Source organism: Poecilia mexicana, unplaced genomic scaffold (genome assembly GCF_051168715.1).
Source record: "Poecilia mexicana isolate PSO_F unplaced genomic scaffold, ASM5116871v1 scaffold_5, whole genome shotgun sequence".
Lineage (NCBI taxonomy): Eukaryota > Metazoa > Chordata > Actinopteri > Cyprinodontiformes > Poeciliidae > Poecilia > Poecilia mexicana.
In genome coordinates, this window is record NW_028263374.1 from 15,444,353 (window position 1) to 15,465,275 (window position 20,923).

General features: G+C 38.2%; 1 protein-coding gene across 1 annotated transcript; it reads right to left on the reverse strand.

Annotated features, from left to right (window-relative positions):
• Nucleotides 1-2,458: 2,458 nt before the first annotated feature.
• Nucleotides 2,459-20,907, reverse strand: capzb (capping actin protein of muscle Z-line subunit beta). The gene is made up of 9 exons (XM_014997899.2): nucleotides 20,635-20,907; nucleotides 12,429-12,518; nucleotides 11,406-11,527; nucleotides 8,338-8,451; nucleotides 8,114-8,255; nucleotides 7,023-7,139; nucleotides 6,871-6,936; nucleotides 6,321-6,397; nucleotides 2,459-3,393 (listed from the first exon to the last, which is right to left on the reverse strand). The coding sequence occupies exons 1-9, from the start codon at nucleotides 20,635-20,637 to the stop codon at nucleotides 3,306-3,308; spliced, it is 819 nt and encodes a 272-aa protein (XP_014853385.1). The 5' UTR covers nucleotides 20,638-20,907; the 3' UTR covers nucleotides 2,459-3,305.
• Nucleotides 20,908-20,923: the final 16 nt, after the last annotated feature.

The following is a 20,923-nucleotide window of genomic DNA, read 5'->3' on the forward strand; positions in this document are numbered from 1 at the left end:
AGTCTTGAAGTGCAGCAGCATAATTATAGTGATACCTCAGGATTACCCAAATTTAACAGATTCAAACATTAAGTTTTATGCCTAATCCCCAAACATAGAAAGGTTGTTTGTTTCTCGGTTAAAATATGGTTACTAGCTTAACAGGAAAGCATCCGATGCTTAAAAGATTTACTTTAGGAATAGCAGAAAATCTCAAGCAGAATCTAACTCAGCAATTTTCAAAGAGATGTAATGGAAATAGAAATAAATCTTTATTTTGCCTCAATGGGAAAACTCAGGTGTACCAGCAGCAATTTAAATAGAAGCATGCAAATTCAAAATAAGATGAAAAATATAAAAACAAAGTAAGAATAAGAGACATACAAATTTACTACATAAAAATAATGCTATAGTTCCTCAAAATCTAATATGCATGCTTAAAGAAATGTGCAGAATAAAAAGAAATTCAAGATACGTGCATCATTTGTGCAAGATGCTGAGAAGAGAGAGGATTACTCTAAACAAAACCAGATTACACAAAGCAAACAGCTGCATAGAAAAAAGGATTCCAGTATTTTTCTTATTAATGTTTCTAGGTTTTGTGAACAACATCTATTTGTTCCTGGTTTTAAATTCTGGAGGTCTTTTTGAATGACATAAAAGTACATAAATGTATCATCAGCATAAAGATGACATTTACAGAAATATAAAGATATAAATGATTGGTATGATGACAAATCTGGAGACTAAATATCTCAACAGGCTAATATAACGTTTAAGAGTTGCATTAACACTGTGAAATGGGTAAAAAGACAGAAAACTTTGACATTAACTGGATTTTGATTCAGTAACGCTCCTTGTCATTTTCTTTTAAACATGTAACCTTTTTGTATTTTCTTTCTTCTTGCCTCTTGACCAGGACTCGAAAAACATTTTTCTATACATATCTCAATGGGAAATGTTTTGTTTAAAAAAATTAAAAAAACAATGTAGAAAACAAACAGTGCAGAGATCTGAAATAAGGAGTAAATAACATCAGTTCTTTAAAAAGAGATTGACAATATATCTCAGATTAGTTGCCTTATGTAAACTTATGAAAAGGAACACGCATTTGAGAGCTTTATTTGGGAGAAAAAGTTTTATCTGGATTAAATCCTGTTTTTTAATAAAATAAAAAAAAAGAATAAGAAATTACCACAGCATGTTGTTAGACGGGTAGAGAGTAACATTTGAATTAAGTTTAATCAGCTCTAGAGAAAACATAGGCTATTTGCTTTAAAACTTTCACATGATATTAGAGCATCATGGGAAACAATGTTAAAGCATCTAAGAAAATGTTAACATAAAAACGACTAAATGTCTGAGATCATGAGCAAGATGTGGTTTCCTTATATGTAAAACAGTGTCACACTTCTAGAATTATTTCTGGGTGGATGGTTGGCATTTATTTACAATTTTAGTATTGCCAATACTAATACATTTTTATTATTAAGTTTTAATATTCCATTGTTCTCCCAAATGGCCAAAATTATGCATACTTGATGTTTTAATATCTAGAAAAACATTTGAAAACGCACTAATCAGAAGCCTTTAAGCTATGAATACATCTGTATACTTCTGGAGTAATTTCATGGCTTATTTATCCATTCTAGTAATTTAAAGTTTCCTCTCAGTGTTCTGCATGAGAAAAGTTAGTCCTGACGGAAAAGGTGGAAATATTTTGATATAAATTACATACTAGAGACTTTTGTGACTTTCATACGAACGCCTTTGTAAAGCAGAGTAACAAGCGCAGTCAGATATGTCGGGTCCGACATAAACGTTTAACACTGACACCTAGTGGACAAACAGCAGCAGCACAACTAGAAACCACAGGCTTCTGCCAGTGCAACACAGAAAATCGTGATTCTTCTAATTATTTGACTCTGACGTCACTTAACTAGACTGAATCCTTCAAGATGAATCAAAAGTTTAAAGGAACCCAAGAACATGAACACTTAACTAAATTCAATACAGCTTGTCAGGTCTAATCTTTACAGTAGATGAAAGAGGAATCCACAAACTAGTGAGTTTTATTTGGAATACAATTTATAGGTTTATATCAGTAATTTTATATCACTTTTCCACTTCAGAGAAGTGTTTGTTTTAGCCAGTAATGCTATTACTTAGTGAATCCTCAAATTCCCAAAGGTTGAAATTACATTTTCCACACAGGACCCAAAAAAAGGGGGAAAAAACAAGATATGTGAGAAGAGAAATACTTTTCCGCAACACTTTTTAACAAAGAAGCATTAAAATTATACAATATTTACAATTTTTAAAAATGAATTCCGAGTATGTTTAAAAAGTGTAAATGTAGAGTGTTTCCAACATGTTTTAGCTGCAGAATAATTTGAAGAGTGTCCATATATTTGCTATTAAGAGTCTAAACGTCCACTTCCTCCTGTGTAAGACCAAATGAAGACAGAGGAGCAAAGTGTAGCTTTTACAGTTTTTATTGTTGCTGGAGGCTCTAATACAATATGAATCATAAGCTTTACAAAAGACAAAACCAAAAAAAAAAGAAAAAAGAACAAAAGATTCCCCTCCAAAATGGAAACAAATGTTTCCTCTGAGACACAAAGACAAACTGTGACCCCCCAACAAAAATCAGAAGATGCAGAGAGAAGAAGAGTAGAGGGGGAAGAAACTGTGATGTTTGTCTGTGTGCATGTTTGGGGCGGGGTGTTGTGTCCAGGGTGATTATAACAGTCCATCCCCATGCTCCCACACAGGCTCACATGCATGCAGAAAGAGGAAAACAAAGTCAAAACCTGGATGTGCAGAAAGAAAGGACGCCCTCATGTTTACATCCCTTGGAAGGCCGATAGATATATGTGGACAGTTATACTCTATACAAATATATCGGGGAGGGAGTCGTAGACAAAACAGGTGCAGGAGATAAATCCGATGAGTAAAACGAAACCGCCGCCAAGCCTACAGCAACTACAGCTCAGTCTGTGTCCGAGTCCAGAGTCGCTCCTTTTTTCTTTAAACCAGGGATAATTACTACACACTGTAGGATTATCATTAACCATGGTAATACTATCAACAACATGGGAGACAGAGAGAAACGGAGCGAGACCGAATGGCTTAATGGCAGATGAAACGTAAGACGGAGGGGAAAAAAAAAAAAAAAACATACAAAGCAAAGCATTTTTTCCTTTTTTGTTTTCAACAAATAAAAAGAGTGCAGCACTGAAACGGGTACGGAGGGAGAGACAGAAAGAAAAGACGGCAGAGATGAGGTGGAGAGATGGAGAAGAGGAGAACCGACAGTAGCTTCTCTAGCCGTTATGTTTGTTTTTGAGGGCCTTCACTAAGTCGGCCTTCAGAGCCTCCTTCTGTTGCTTGTCAGCCTGACTCTGAACGTTCCTGTGCAGAGAGAGAGAGAGAGAGAGAGAGAGAGAGAGAGAGAGAGAGAGAGAGAGAGAGGGTCAGCGCTAAAACATCACATCTACATATGAGACTGAAGATGAGAGGGACACGCTCATCCCGACAGGTCAGAGGAGAAAACAGGTTAATCATGATTAATTACTCATCCAGAGGGAGGATTGGGACGTGCAGAGCATCTCTGACAGGCAGGAATATCAAAGTTTTTGCTTTAATTTGATTTATTTCAACCATTTTTACAGACTTTAGAAGAATGACAACACACGTTCACTGAATTTCAAACTACGGAAGCGCCGATCCACTGCTTTCACTTCTGACACCGATACAGATAAATGATGTTTGGTATCGGTCGATACCGATCCGATACAGAAAAACAGAGATGAATTGACTTTACTGTTCATAAACACGGATATAAATATAGTGAATTACTAATTTATTTGATAACTCTGCATCAGTACAGCACACTGAAATACACCAATAGCTTCACAAGCTCAAACCTGTCAAAACAGCTTTAATTTCTTCAGTCTGTGCAATTAGGAGAAAAATAGCCAATATAACAACAGAAGGTGTCTACCTGGGTCAAACATATAAAAATAAACTGCATTCTTCACACTTGATCTATATTTATTTTAAATGTTGGGACTGATACAGATATTAATATCAGATCGGTGCATCTCTACGTCAGATCTGAGAATCGGATTCAGAAGATTGAATTTGTTATGAATTTTCTTCACACGATATCAAAACTTTACGTTCGGGGTTAAATTTATTCATACACTCCCTGTAGGACGGAGTCAAGAATCCTCTGGAAAGACATCAGAAAAACATCTAAACTTAATACTTTTGTTGGCAACTATATCAATTACAGAAAAATACCTTAGTTTTTTTCATATTTTATGATAACGCTGTCACTTTTTAGGAGATTTAACATCACAACTACAAATATACATCAAATTCCCAACAGGCCAGCAGAATTTGCTTGTATGTCACTTGAAACATAATTTTCAGCCTTAACAAATCATTCAAACATTCCTTTGAGATTGTGATATTGCACAAATAAATACAGTTGGCTGTGAACTGCAGCTCCAAATTAAATTCAAACTTGTGCATCACATTCTTGTTTTTAAACATGTTGGTTATATCTGCAAAAAGAAGCGTTAAAATACATCAACTAAAGCTGAACATGGAGATGTTATGTAAACATGTGACCCCAACAGTTAAAACTGCGAAAACTTAAAACTGTTAGCGTAAATATGCTACAGGCAAACCTGTGTGTAAAATTTGACCTTCATTATTTGTAAATCGCTGTTGCAATTCTTTAATTTCAGCATCTCAAACTTCGGGTCGTAAAGGTCGGGTTTGTTCACTGTGGTTAAAAAAAACAAAACAACCTCATTGGGACAACAAGCTGGTGAACCACAGAGGACAATTAATTAAAATCATCAGCCTGGTTAGTGTGTTAACACAAAGGTAAACAAACCTTCACAACATGCCTCACAAATGTTTCTAACTCTGAATGCTGGACATGCAAGTCTGTCCTAAAGCAAGAGATTAAAAAACAGATGCTTAATTAAATAGATTTTCTTCCACAGATGAACATGAAGTCTGATTTTATAGACGGCTCTTTGCAGAGGTCCTGAAAATATTACTCAAGTAAGAGTAGAACTACTTCAACATATTTTTACTCAAGTAAAAAGTAACCATCCAAGAGTAAAAAGTATTTGATAGAGGCAACTCAATTACTGAGTAACTTTTCAAATTAATATTTAAAAATTACTAATCAGAGGGTCCAAAATATAAAGTTAATTTAAATTCAATTCAAAAATACTTTATTGATCCCAAAGGGAAATTAAATGTTGTTGGATCTCACTGATTCAGATTCTTCAAAGAGTTATTGTAGATGGGGATGTAGCAGTCTGTATTACAGCGAATCTGAAGAAGCTTCTGACTGAAGACACTTTGTCTCCCAAGTGGAAATTAATTTCCCAAAGTGTTCTGAGTTGAAGTTTATGTTTTTTAATCTCAAAACGGGATTCAGAAGATTGAATTTGTTTTGAATTTTCTTCAGACGAGGTCAAAACTTTACGTTCAGGGTCGAATTTATTCATACACTCCCTGTAGGACGGAGTAAAGAATGCTCTGGCAAGTCAGGGCTGCAGGACGTCGGAAAAATGGCAAGTATGTTAATTAAAAAAAAAAAAAAAGGTTTTGTAATTGTAGTTACTTAAAAAAACAGTTTCTTTCAATATAAAACTTATGAAACTTTAACAAAACCTGCAGGTGTGAGTTTGTCCGGTGAAGTTTTGGTTAAAACATGTTTGCTTTTCATTCAGTGGTATTTAGTGATACTTCATAAAAAAATTACTCAAGTAAAAGTGAATAATGCAGTGTAGTAAAAATACTCCTAAAAGTAAATATTTAAAAAACATTACTCAAGTAAATGTAAGTCTGGTTTCTGTTCTGATGTTTATTCTTGTACCATCCTGAGGGAAAAGGTGTGGCAGTTTTCTAACTGGTTGTTGGTACCGCTGTGACTTCAGCTCAGGCCTCAGGTTATTTTCACACAGAAACACTCGGCCATGCCAGGTGTACCTCTGACCCTAGTCAATGAAGATCTGACGCTGAGTGAGGACCTGTGACAGCTCCCTCTGGAGCTGCCGGTACTTTTGATTATCGGGCAAAGATTCGATAGATCTGGAGCACAGAGGAGAGGCAGCAGGAGGAGAGAGAGGTGACACATGAGAGACATGGAAACAGAAACAGCTCTGGTGGAAGAGACAGAAATATGAGAAATGAAGAGACGGGAGTTCAGCAGCTCAGAGGTTAACTCACTGTGGGGGTGATTCAATAAGCTGCTGAGTGAAAACGGTACAAATAAACATGAGGACCGCTCTGAGGTGTTTCCGTACCTTAGGCCGTTAACGATATCCTTGGTCTTCCCAAAGTAGATTTCATTCAGTGTGGAGCGAATCTTGTTCTCCATGTCCTGAAACAACATAATTATTACCATCTTTAAAAATGCTTTATTTACTTTAACTGGACATTTTCAGGTGAAGGTGACACAAATGTGTAGCATAGTGTAAGAAATCTACTAGTGCCAAAGATTTTCCGCAAAAGGTCATTTGAGTTTTTAAAATGATGGCCTACTTTTGTGTGCATAACTTGTAAAACTGTATTTTATGCCATTTTGGTAATAAATCTGCGTCTTCCCTGAACAAGCTCAGTGTTTAGATTAAATCCTTGTTATTTTACTGTACAGCTCCACCATGTTCACAACTAGATCAAACACATGGAGTGGCTTTTTATTTCATAAAGACTGTGCCCTCTTCTTATTTTCTTTGAACTTTAGTTTCAGATTGACAAACATTTTTGCTTCTCTCTCAAGCAAGTTTAGAAAATCTGACAAACTCAAATGATATTCCTAAGTAGAGCGCTTAAAAGAAAAATAAATGCACTGACTTCAACAAGGCGGCCGATGTTGGCGATATGAGGTGAGGACTCTCCGACTGTCTCGTCTTTCTCCATCTGTGAAAAAGATTTAAAGAGTGTTTTAATTCCTGGTCAGGATGGATAAACGGTCAGCAGTGCTCCTCCACCGAGCAGCGTTGTACCTGTCTTGTAAGGCTGCCTCCCAGGTTCATGGTGCCAGAGCCGGTCTTGGTTGTCTGGAGCCACAGCATGACGGTGGAGGTGAGTTTGTAGTGAGCAGTGCGACCGCTAGACTTCTCCTGCTCACAGGATGAACAAGCAGCTCGTTAGAAAACATGGCAGCAACCAACTTTGCAAACATTCACTGTTGCTGGGGGACGTAAAATAAATCCCAAGAAGAGTTCAATAGGAAACCAGATAATCATAGCAATAAGGGATGGACAATAAATCAGTAAGAATGTAGACAGGGGTAGACATAGACACGTAATCAGTATTAATAAATACATTTGATAGAATTTTCAATATATAAAATATTCACTGAGCGCCCGATGTAGAACCACATTGCATTCTGGGAAAAGAGGAAAGACTTTAGCCATTCGACCTCTTAGAGCAAAGTTGGTGGAATCAACTGACTCAATCGCTCTTTGGTTACCTAGCAACTCACTAATTCTTTGGTTACCTAGCAACAGCCTGTTGCTAAGTAACCAGCAGCAGTTTAAAGTTTTGCCACTGTGCTTCTTAACTGCTTAAAGTTAAATAAAAAACTGTGAAAACTGTGAATAAAACTGGAGGTCATGCCACCAGCTTGGCAGTAATTCAGATATTGATAACAAAAAAAAAATCAATAATTATCAATAGACTGATATGAAACTCTTATATCGTGATACATTTTTCAGTCAAAATGGCCAAACTTAATAGAAATAATGATATCAGTTGTTTCCTTTTCTGTGTTTTCTGTCAGATACTTGAGCGTCTTAGCCAATACTATTTAAATCAGGTGTGAGAACATAAATAACTCAATGGCAAAACTTGATTTCAGTCTGTACAGCCAGAAAACAAGGTTAGAAATCAGCCAAAAACTTACAACTAGTTGTTTCTTTAAAAGGTTCAACATATATTTAAATGCTTTTAAGCTTATCATGGAAAAGAGTTCAAATAATTTTAGCAGATACCTGGATTTTGGTAAAAATATACCTCTAAACCCTCATTTCAAGGTGAAAAATGAAGCCAAGTTAACTATGAACAAAGTTTGAAAACGTCAGCGTTATCTCACCTGCACCTCCACCACATGAATGGAGTCCCAGCATCCTTTAATCTTCTTGGATCCATCGCCAGCCTTTTTGATGAGAATAACTCCAGCGAAGCCATGATCCAAGTCCCAGAGATACACAGAGGACACGCCACCCTCAAAGTACCTGAACATTACAGGTAGATAATGCCACGGTCACAAGGGGGCAGCACTGATCTGTACGTACAAACCTCCAGTCCGACACTCACAGGTCCCTGTACTGATCGAAGGCGTTGTTTGCTTCCACTTCAAGTTTCCTCAACCGAGCTGAAGGCATTGCACCATCTTCAATGGGAGGTTCATACTTATTACTCCACGGGGATCTGATGATTGAGAAAGTACACTAATTCAGTGTTAAGTCTCAAAACAGACTTCAAACCTCTAAATACCAAATAATACCAAATTAAAGGTGAGACTACAAGCGAGTGAATTTGTAGAACTGTAGGGGAAAATAAAACATCTCCAGTAAGTCGATTGCTGCTGCAGGAGCAGCACGAACAAAAAATCTGCTATGCAAAGAGGAATCCAAGCTATTTTTAGCCATGCTAATGTAGCTGCTGCTGCTGTGCTTTGCTCTGCTGCAACAGGAAAAGGAACTACTGCCTAACAGCGAAACTTGGCATAAGAACATGATGCATCGGCCTGCTGCATCAACGCTGGAGAGCTGGTTGACTCTGCTGCACCAAACCTCTGTTCCCCTTCAAGCTTGGTTGCTAACAATGCTAATCATGAAACGACTCATGACAGGGGAACTACTTTCTGACATATTTCTGTTTAATTTGAAGGAGGAACAGAGACAGAGTTAGCTGGAGATCATTTTTGGTTTGGAGTGGATTTATTTTGTGTTATTTTCATAAGTCATAACAAATAAGGTGCATTCTACCCTGCAAAAAAACAAAAATCACCTGCACTTGTTTGTACTCATGCTCGTGATCGCCATGCTTGGATTTTAGAAAATTAAAAGCCCTGAACAAAAGCTACATAATATTAAAGTATTAACATGATAAACTATTCTAATTGATGTAATAATTGTTTGATAAAATATTCCAAGAGTCCTGAAGACACACTCTACATGCTAATGCTACACTCAGGCTGCTGGATGATGTAAAACAGAAAATCTGCCTTATCTTCATTCAAAGACAGAATACACGACACATTCATAATATTATTACACTGACTCAAGATCAGACTAAACTAGAATTTAAGAAATGTATTAAAACTAAAATATTTGCATTTGTAGAGTGGGAACTAAAGGAGCTCTACTCTTATTAAGATAACGCCTCTTTACAAACTACTGTTTGCAAACTAGTGTCAAGTCACTGTGGCATTTTACCAAAGTTTCTTTGTCTACAGAGCATCTAAAATGTTACCATCTTAAAATGTGGAAGACATTTCTTCTGGCTATCACACAAACATAAGGAAAACCTTTCCAAATTCTCCTCCGGTTCATCATTACTCCTAGACTCATAAGACAACCTGAGAGAGGAGCCTGCAGCTGATGAATCCCATTATAACTCTTCTTTATACTCCAGTTGCAGACTGATCTCTTGCACCTACTTTACCAGATGAAGGTCCAAGCTGGCAGCACCTATTGCTGCGTTCCAGTTCCACTCAGAACTGGAAAATTCCGACTTCCCAGTCGGAGAAATCAGCCATCCCAAGTAGGGCTGTTGTAAACGAATATTTTAGTAATCGAGTAATCTATCGATTATTCTTACGATTAATCGAGTAATCGGATAAAAAAAAAATTATAAAATGAAATATTGGTAAATCTGGCATAATACCGGTGTTACTATCAGATATCAATATCAGTCCAATTTTCCATATTTGAGCATCCCTAACAGTTGCTTTTTTGTAGTTTAGAAAACTAACCTGTAACAATAATAGCTCACTTTCTAAGTTAACCAGAAGAAAAGTTATAGAAAAATCTGAAATTATATTGAATTTAATAAAGAGGCAGGCTCACAAATATGCTTATAAAAAATGTCTACAATCCAGCTTTTAGTTTATGTATTCATCTTCAGTGAGTTTAATAGATTAATTAAACTCACCTTGCCACCTAACCTGTCACGCTTTGGGTTTGAAAATACGGGAAATGCCGCCTGGAGTGGGAGGAGAGAGCGAATGAACGAACGTAAGATGGGGTGGAGGGGAGGAAATAGACCAGCGGACTGACGAACCGTTAGACCGGGGGACGAACACGGGGGGAAGCAATACGGGATATTTACGACACCTTCACTGGTCACACTCAGAAACTCATCTACCAGCCATATACGATGCGCTCCGCCACCCGTTTCTTCAGACCGGGATAGGAAATTTATTGTGCGGTTCGTCGGTAAAGCTACATTTACACGGTAAGCATCAGCTACTCAGCCGCCCGCCCTGTTCAGTCTATTCCCGCCGTTCGCTTTCAACCAGCAGCCCCGGAGGAGAAATGCTGCCGTACTCCAGGCATTCCCCAGTCATGTTAAGGATGCTTATTGGTTCCCCAAAAAACGATAAAAAGTCGGGCATTATCATCAATCAATAAAATCCCCACGGGCCAATCTTGAAGATTGGACTTTATGCCGCTGAGACTTAGCTTTTGTCAACAACTCAGAGGCGGAAGTGAGAGCTCCGCGCAACGCAAATGAAGTCCCGGCCGGAACACGGTGCGCTAACTAATAAAACATAAATTAAAGAAGCTTCGAGGCAGGTAAATTTTCCTCGAGGAATTTTAGTAATCGAGGTACTCGAATCATTCGAGGAATCGTTTCAGCCCTAATCCCAAGCCAGTTTTCCCACTGGGAAACTGGGATCAACTGTGACTTCCCCCCAGTTATGACTTGTAAGACAGACTTTGCATTTCAAAATGGCTTCTCTTTCCGTCAACAGAGGTGGAAACGTTTATTTTACAAGACAAACAAGTAGAAGCGTCTAAAATCAATGTTGCATGTAGCGCCTGCAGCTCTAAACTGAACAAATTAAAAGTGTTGTTTACTTATGGAAAGCAGAGCTTAAAATTATGTTTGTACGAGTTTTTGCAAACAATGTTTATGGGCGTCGCCATGTTGAAATTCAGACTTCTTAACTAGAACGTCGTTATCGAGTCTGGCTGCTTCGTGTTCCCACTCCCCAGGAAACTGGACCGCTGCTCTTACATCACCAGGCCTGACAAAATTCAAACCGACGTGAAATATTGTGGCGTTTCATATGAGGCGGTATCGTCACGCCAACACCAGATAATATTTGGATAAATTTTCCGTCTCAGGTAATTAATTTCAATGATGTACTGCACCTGTAGGAGTCGCCATCTCGATTGTAATCACAGAGCAGATAGTCTTTCCCCACCACTTTGTCACGGGCGATCTTCAGGGGCTGGTCCACTGAGGAGAGGAGGTCCTCGCACAGACTGGGCACCTACAGCCAAACAGACAACGGCTTTAGTTGAGACTCTGGTACTGATAGCAGCATTACAGGATTTTCTCAGGGTATAGAAACAGAAAAGCAAAACATGGCATTTGGGTTATTTGATACTTTTAAACTCTAATCACATTCCAGCTTCACCCAGATGAGGTAGAATAAAGTATAATTGGGAAATATAATATCTAAAGGAGAAAGGGGTACAAATTAGTTCTCACAGACTGACATGGAGTACCCCCCCTCCTTCACGCTCTTGCATCAGAGCACAGACACAAAGGCAGCCCTGTTATCCTGCAAAAGCCCCCATACCCACAAACAGACACTCTCCCACATAAATGCACCTGGCAGCCCAGACTGGCCAAGAGCACAGAAACGAGTCTGAACTGGGAATATAGTGTGGAGGGTAAAGAAACGCAGGATCAGAGGGGAAAAGATGAGAGATGTGGGACAAAACAGGAACAGAAGAGATTTTAGCTGGCAAGATAAAGTTTCAGCGGTGGGCAGAGCCAAGAAGAAGTTGGCAGCGGAGGTGATTGACAGCTGTGATAATGATCACTAATAACCGGACATAGTGGTCACTCGTTAAGAAAAGAGCAGGTGGTCATGGGGTGACAGGTTAGAGGGGAGGAGGTGGGATCTGGCTGAAAAGAAACGGATGGAAAGCCTGGAGGAAAAGTGTTGTTTGATTCACATCCAAGTTAAGGTAATTTATGATGTAACTACTGTTAAAATCAACAAAGAAAATCTAAATTATTGCTATATTAGCTGCAAAAGTAAAACCGTTCATTGAGAAATCATGTTGATGAGCAGACATGATCATCGTTGCGTGGAATAAATAAAACACAGGGAATTTAAAGGAATACAGGAATCCCTGCAAAGACCAAAGGAAAGTACTGACCAGGTCGATGAGGTCACTGAGGTTCTTCTCGATCTGCTGAGGAGGCAGACGCCTCATCAGGTCCAGAGCACAGTCCAACTGTTGATCGTTCTGAAACACAGAGACGTCAAACACTTAAAACTCAAACCTGATTGAAGAGTCAACACAGCATTTCTTTAAACAAACAAAAACAAATGGGGTTTCTGGACATCACAGAATCTACTTTTAACATTATCCCAGAAAATAAAGCTTCTAAAACCTGAAACACACAGACCAATCTGCCCTGGGTGGAGAGCCAGACTGTCAATATCAACAACTTTGACTGAATGTGCCATTTAACACTGCAGAACCTCATTCCACAACATCACATTAAGCCTCTCCACGTTAGGGATTTAATATGTACAAACTCAGATCATAAACACATAAATTGTTAAGTCATTTAGACAAACTGAGCCAAAATGCAGAAGTAAAGTCCACGTCCACAGGCAGTAACGCCAAATGGCAGCCAACCTAAAACACACAACTCGTCATCAGCGTGTGTGAGAACTTCAATAAAGTCAGGAGCTCAGGCTTAGCAGGAACATTTGTGTGTGTGAAACATGATGCCGATACGGCATCATGTGGTAACTGCACTAGTAGCAGTTACCACACAGAAGCTGTTGTTCTAGTCCAAACAAACATCAAACTGGGAAGGTTACAATCGTCCTTCACAAGGAGATCAAATTCGATATTTTACTGCAGGAAATATCAGTGGAAAATATTAAAACAGTCAGTGAATCTTCTTCTCAGGAGTGGACGTCCCAGAAAGTTGACGCCAACGCTAGGAATGCAGTGTTGCAAATGATTAGGATCGTTACAGCGGCAGCACAAGGACACAAGAAATCTGAGAAAAAAACAAACCACAGGGACATTTTATTCAGACAAAACCAAAGAGCTGACCCGATCCAAAGCTCCACATTGGGTGAAGATTTAAACATTTCACATCAAGACTGCAGTCTGTCAATCACAAACTAAAATTCATTTAAATACTAACTGCAACTCAAACAAAAGATTGGACAAAGGTGTAGATGACTGATAAGGTCATTCAGAATGCCATTACATTAATGGATTAAAAAGATACAGAGGTAGCCTTTATTGTTTTTGTTACATGAATGACGGCAGTATGAAATATGCTGAGAAACCTGCAAAGCCCAAATTTCTAATATTTAATATTTAAACATGGAGGTTTAGTTACTTAACATGGTTGTTTATATAGCTGACGTCACAAAAAATGCACCAAGGTTTTTTTTCCTTTTTCATTTATCCTACCATTTATGCACAGTATTCATTATATATTTAAAAAGTTATTTTAAAAAAATCAATTCCATCCACTTCACCTTCAATAAGCACATTAACCTATGAACTCACTCACCCAGATTCTCCTGAGCTTACTCACAAAGCCATCATGTTGTCTTCCTGCAAGTGGAAAAACTACCTACTAAAAATAGTAGTTGTAAGAATAAATTAATAAAATAAATGGCGCCTTTTTGAAATTAAAAGTTGTGACTGATTGCCTTCCTTTACTCAGATCTTGTGTCACACCTCTTACAGTTTTGATTACAGAGAATTAGCACTATTTTTTGGCAGCATGACACTAATAGTAAATAAGTGCTGCTTCCCCTCCACCACCTGTTGCTGTGCACCAGGGTGGTCACAATACTAAAACCTTAAACTCAACGACTAGGAGAGAAATACTGTATTTCCAATGCTGACTGCTGCAACATTTTTGAAGAAACACGGTTCTTTCTAGCTAAAAGCAAAACTTGCATTTAATTACAATATTTCTACTTCTTAATCAATAATTAGGTTTGGATATGTATAAGTAGGAAGCGCATCTCAGACCAACAGAACACCGTCACTTTTCATGACCCTAAAGCTAATTTAACCAGATAGCGTTAGCTTGTGTCGTCCAGGAGATCCACTTGTTCTGGAGATTCAGGAGCTGTACTGATATTTTTAAGTGACTCTCAAACATCAGCCTCATACTGATGCGTTTTTATTCTATATTTATTGCTTGACATATGTAATAATTTTATGTTTTAGCGAAAAAAAAAACCTAATGTTTTCCTCTAAATAATAAGAATAATTCATGTTTAAGATAAAGTTTTGTTTTAATGCACAACATTGATAGATCAAACTGTGTCTCATGTTAAAATTAATCAGATAAATGTGTTCTGCATTAGATAGCACCAACGGTATGGGAAACATTTTATTTTTCAAGGAAATTAAATTATTTCATAAAGATGCAATACACAGTAATTAACAGCCATCAGATGGATGAGTCACTCTCTTTCATATCCGTTAGCATATTTTGAATTGCTTTGTATTTAAAGCTCTATAATCCGTCAGCTCCACAAATAAAAACAAAGCATGTAATGACCAGTCTTGCAACATTCTGTACATTAAATGCACAATCTGACTGTGCAGGAAATCTTTATGCCTCTGCAGGAATGATCGGTAACAGACTCCACATCTCAAGTTCAGCCTGAGGAGCCTCATGACTTCCCATGTGAGCGTTTGGTAAAGGACAAAAGGAGCAGCAAACATGTCAAAGTTAAGTTACAAAATGAACACAAATCACAACAAGGCTTCTATGTCAAAATTCTGGCAGAAATAGGCCATTAGATGTTTAATCTTTTGCGCTATTTGACAGGAATGTGTGAGGGAAAATTTGTTCTTCACCAGAGTCAATTTTTAGATTTACTAGTCAGTCAGTAACTGAAAGTCCAATATTTTTCCAGTAAATGAACCACAGACAAGCATCACCAACACAGACATGAAGAATTTCCAGTGTGGAAGGCGTCCATTTTTATTATAGGGAGTTTATAATGAAGTCTAAGAAAGCACAGAGATGCAAGAAACCATTTAAAAGGAAGCAAATCTCTGCAACATGTTGAGACACGTCTCTGTAACTCAGAGAGTTTCAACAGGTAACAGGAAGGTCGGACATATTCCAGCAAGGTTGCTGTTTTTATGCTTTTGAGCTCTTACTCTGCGTCGATTATGGAGCAGGCAGGTTTAGGAAATGTTGCCACAGTTTGTGGAAATCTTAGAGTCAGGATTAGAACCCAAATTCTGGAGACGACACACAGAGGAGGTTGTTTCTATAATGACAGCTGTGCCAATACGAGACTGTCAACACTGTTCACAACTCAACTCTGGGATAATTTTGACCCTTAAGGAACTCCATATTTCTACAGCAAATGTTCCCCCCCAGAGAGACGAGGATGCCTCAGTCCTTAAGGTAAATATTTAATGACTGCTCACAGCAGGAAGGTTAGTAAAACCAAATTTGAATGTGTTTATGTTTTATGTTAAAGCTCTTCTTATATTAATCATATTTTCTATGTGTAGGTCAACGTTTTACAAAAAAAGAAGATGGAAAATCACACAGGAACTTTTGAATTGTACACTCCTTTGTTTGCATGGAGCATTTTAGACGTCTCATTACCCTGGTCCTCAGGGCATGTCCTGCATGTTTTAGGCATTCCCCTGCTGCCACCCACATGACATAAATGAATAGATAGTGAACAGGCTCCTGTAAAACCTGACAGGATGCAGAGGAGGCAATGCAATCATCTGAGTCTGATGGACTGAAGCAGACAGGGCAGTGGACCCCAAAGACCCGGCCCGGGACCCCTGCACTGCTCAGGCATGAACAAGCAGAGGAAGAGGAAAATGTTCTGAGGTCAAACACAAAAAGAAGTTCACAAAAAGTACAACAAGTTTGCACAAAAGCACTAGTTCACATCTCAAACGGACGAGAAATGCATTATTACTGCTGATTGCCAACTTATAAGGCCGATAAGATACTGGTTAAATCATCTGGGAAGATAACATATAGTTTAATGAAAGGCTATATCTAACTTTTGAAGAATAACTTTTTAATGAGTGATTTGTTTTATTGTGTGCGTTTTCCCAGAGGACGTTAGTTTAGGTGAGAAAGAGCGATGTGCGCCGTGGAAACCTTAGCTGCTCTGCTGGCCCAGTGTTTATCATGAGCCAAAACGTAAATTAAGCTGCTGAGAGCTCATTGACAGGGTGTGGCTACAACATGTTTAGCACGTTCAACAAACGGCTCTGCATGTCTAAAAGCACATATTAACCCGAGGTTCATCGCCTTTCCTTTGCTTATTAAGTTAACTCATTTTTCTCACCGAGATAGGCAACTAATAGGATAACTTAACCTGTTTGGCACATATAAGACAGGCAGGAAGTTATAAAATCCCACCGATAAAGTGCTTGTTTTACTGTAAATCATCTTATCTTTGACAGATGTGGAAGACAAATGGCGAATCTAAAAGTGTTTAAACAGGACCGCTTCTATACAGTGTCTGGATATTGATAATGTAGTGGGCAGGAATAGAATCTGAACTAGAGACAGAGTAAAAAACTGAAGGTTAAGCAGCAAACGCTCAATAATACATAGACAAAAAGGAAGAAGAAAAAAAAACGTTGATCGATCCAATGAACGGAAACCAAAACATTAAAACCACTTCTGATTTCTTCAGGTTTGCTTTGACAGCAGTCAGATTGCTTCTATTCCTTTAAAGTGGTTTGATCAACACTTATCCAGGCTTTCTGAAGATCTTTCAATGTTTTTTCCTTAAAACTGATTATTTCTGCAGTTTCTGTGCATTAACTGTAATTTTGTAGCACTTTTTATGCTGATAACTGTAAAGCAAATGCTTTGTAGAGGTTAAAAACTGATGGGCCAGCATAAAAAGGCACAAAAATAAACAAATGAAACAATTTAATTGTATGAGGAGACATAGCTAGTTTTGTGTGAGAATTAAAAACATTTAAAAAAAAATCTTAAAATGAATATAATTCTTGCTAAAACTTTCAACTAGCTCTTGTACCCAACCATGTCAGTACACATAGTTTAGGTGTCTGAAGATAAAGATGATGCTCTAGGTCAAAATAACTTGATGAACATTATATGAATGTTATGCCTTTAAGAAAATATTTAATTGTAGAACCTTATTTGCCTGAATGACTGGGAGAGCAGAGTCAAGTAGCTTAAATTAAAAAGCCAGACTGAAAGTTAGTTTTAGAAAGTGGTCAAGGAAGACCTTGAGAAAACCTGCAGGTGGAAAAACCAGCAAGTAGTGGCAGCCTGACAGTAAAATACAAAGAAATCAGAGGTGACTTTTGTATGCATGTGTAACTTGTCAGTTAAATTTGCTTTGCTAAACATCTGAGTTAATCATAACACAGCTTAAAGCAGCCAGACTAAACCTTTTTACCTTCTGTACATCAGCAGCTTCTGTATCTACAGTGACTGCCTTTATCTGCTGCAGCAGCAGCTTTATGAAATGAGAAATGTAAAAGGGCAAGCAAATAAGCTACAGCTGAATGAAGACCTTAGTGGCTGCTACAAAGCACAGAGCAGATGCAGGTCTGAACTTAACCCCAGGGGAGCTTTCTCTCCCCAAACACACAGTGAGCAGCAGGTCATGAGATCGCAGGGCTGAGTGGACCGGCCAGGGCATGAAACTGTGGGGAATGTGTGGGAGGATGCACTCCAAACTGGAACAGCAGACAGACAAAACTTGTTTTTTATCATGACTTACAGGTTTACACTCTGTGCGACAAACATTTTCCTCTGTTGTCAAAATTAATACCGGAATAAAATTCGACTTGAGCAAAACTGTCCCTCTGGTCTTGAGGCAACAGAAATAGTTATATGTGAGGAACAGGATCCATTTATGAAACTTTGCATTAATCAACAATCACCACTACACATGTTTATTTCACCTTCTGTACTTGTAAAAGTTGTAAAACTAACATAATCCAGCACTATAATTTAATCCAAGAAAGGAATCCAAGGTGGAGTATATAAACACTCTCTTTAAACCGAACCCTGAGTTCAACAGGTTCCCACGCAATGCCTCTTCTCTACAGTCACCTGCTGTCCATCTTCTCCAAAATCTCTTTCACCTGATGAGACGGCCTGTTTCAGACAGCAGCTGCATTCCTCAGCAGTGCTTTCCTGGTGTAAACACCGCTCAGACTAGCAGACAACCCCCTGAGGTCAAGGCGGAGCAGGATGGATGAGGTGAGACCAAGGAGAGAGGGCGACACCGGAGAAACTCCAGCTGCGCTCTCCTCTTACACACAGCAGTGTTTAGTTTGCATGGATGTACAAGAGATGTGCTACTTCTACGTAAACCAAGTGGGTTTAACATGAAGGACAAAAAAAAAAAAAAAAAAGCTGGATTACAGCAGATTCGATTTTTACAACTTCTTTCATTGAGGTTTTAAAAGGAAACCAAACTGAATTAAATGATACTAAATAATAATAAAAAAATAGCCAGTATGTTAACTCGCATATGGAAAACCTTTTATTTTACATATCGCTGATCTGGAACACACCATAGTACTGTGGATGAATGTGGTCTATTTAAAGTCCGATGTGACTGGCTGGAAATAAAAGGATTAGCTGGAATTCTGATAAAGAGTGAGTTTTTAGTTACCGTCTTATTTAGAAAGACCAGACAGAAAAACAGAGCACTGCTGGGTAAAAATTACAGAACAGCTAACCGGGAAATACAAGATGGACCAACTTTCTCTTTCTGTGCAGTTTGAAACAAATAGACAATAAATATAGCATCAAATAAATTTGAAAAAAAATGTTCTATTAAATTAAATGTAGAATTTAAGACTATTTTATATGACTTAATGGTCATAAAATGAGATAAAAAGATTAAATTATTTGTTAATTGCCCCCAAAGCTTTTTATACATAAAGAAAAAACATGTACTGCAGGCTATTAATAGATGTGTTTAAGTCCACAACCTTTTTGATTTGTATTAAAGAAAAACATCTACACGTAAAAGTCACTGACAGAGTAGTACGCATAGACAGAAAATTGTGTGAGTCCATTTAATGGATACATAAAAAAAAAAATCTTACGTTTAAGCTTTTAATTACCTTCATGTGAAACAGTCCAGGGAAAACTGACCAACTCTAATCTCTAGTAGAATGACTGATGCAGTTTTTACATGTTTACAAAAGGAAAAACAGTAAATAATTAAATTTCCATTAAAATTTGTCTGTAATTAGTTTGTTGGTCTTTACTTGATGTTCCATTTGCTTGGATGTCATCAGGTACATTGATAAATATAATTCTTGATTATCCTTATAATTACTGTATAACTGAATTTTGATTAATCTGATCAGATTCTCAAAAAATCCAAGAGACCACTTGTTTCTTTTTTTTAAATATAACTCACAATATTTAATGGGAAAGTCTAGAATTCATTGTTCAGTGTTGGCTTTTAATCAATTTAAGGGTATTAACTTAAATAATGTATGCCAATATTACTAATGCTGTTTATTTGCAATAGGCCAACAGTTAGATTTGTTATTGTAAAGGACAATGCTGCTGTAGTACAACAAGATTTTGCTGGTAATGTCTGTCATCAAGAGTCTGTTTGAATTATCATTCATTCAAAACCATATTTACAGACCTGCTTTTTTGAAAATCATGGTTTAAATTCTGACCTAATGTTTGTATACAATCAGACTCTCATAACATCGCGCCTTGCTCTGACCTAGGCTGTCATTTTACGCTTTCCTGGTTAACCCTGAATATTATCGTTTGTAAAATTGAAGGAACATCAATGTACCCACTTGAAAAGATACAAAAAGAGTCGATTGACTGGCGACATGTTTTAAAATGAGCGGCATTACTACAGAGAAACAAACAAAGTTACGGCGAAACTCTTAAGCCAGGGAAACCTAGCAGAGAGAGCTGCCAGCTAGTTATGGTTAAGAAAAGGAAGAGCCAGCAGTTTTATTTTAGCAGCAGGCAAACCGACGCTCGGCTATTTAAGTCTGCGTTAAAGGCTGGAGGGATTGTATGAGAGCTATATTAGGAATCTCCTCCGCTACCGTTAACAAACTTGTGTCAAATCCAAAACATCCTGTGCTAACTCTGTGCCTACGGGGCATGTAGCTTGGCTGTTAGCAGATGGCTAACTAGCAGGAAGAAACAGAATCTAGATTAGCCACAAAGCTAACTGCTCCTTATCGGTCACAGTTAAGATGCCTCCTTGAGTTATGCTCTCCGGTTCTCTCGGGTTACCAGCCAGCACATCCAGCTGGTCGGAAAGCTTCAGCACTCCAACCAGAAGCCTCTCACCCCTTCCCCGCTTCCCAGTAGCGTTAGCACGGCCCTTACCATGTCTGCGACGGTCTCTGCGGGGAACGGTTTCACCAACGGCTGTACACCTTAGCTTCGCTGTGGTTATACACCTGGCTCCTCACGACTTTTATTCTTTTCGTTTTATTTGTTTTAGTTTCCCCAGTGGAAGATGTTTTATTCGCCTCTCCCTCACTGAACCCAGCCCTGTCAGCGAAATTCACTTCCTCAACCGGGCTACAGGAAGGAGGCTGCGGTGAGAAAACAGCAGGCCTCGCTTCTACCTCCGGGTCACTCGGAGCTCTGCTCGCTTGCAACCAATAGCGAA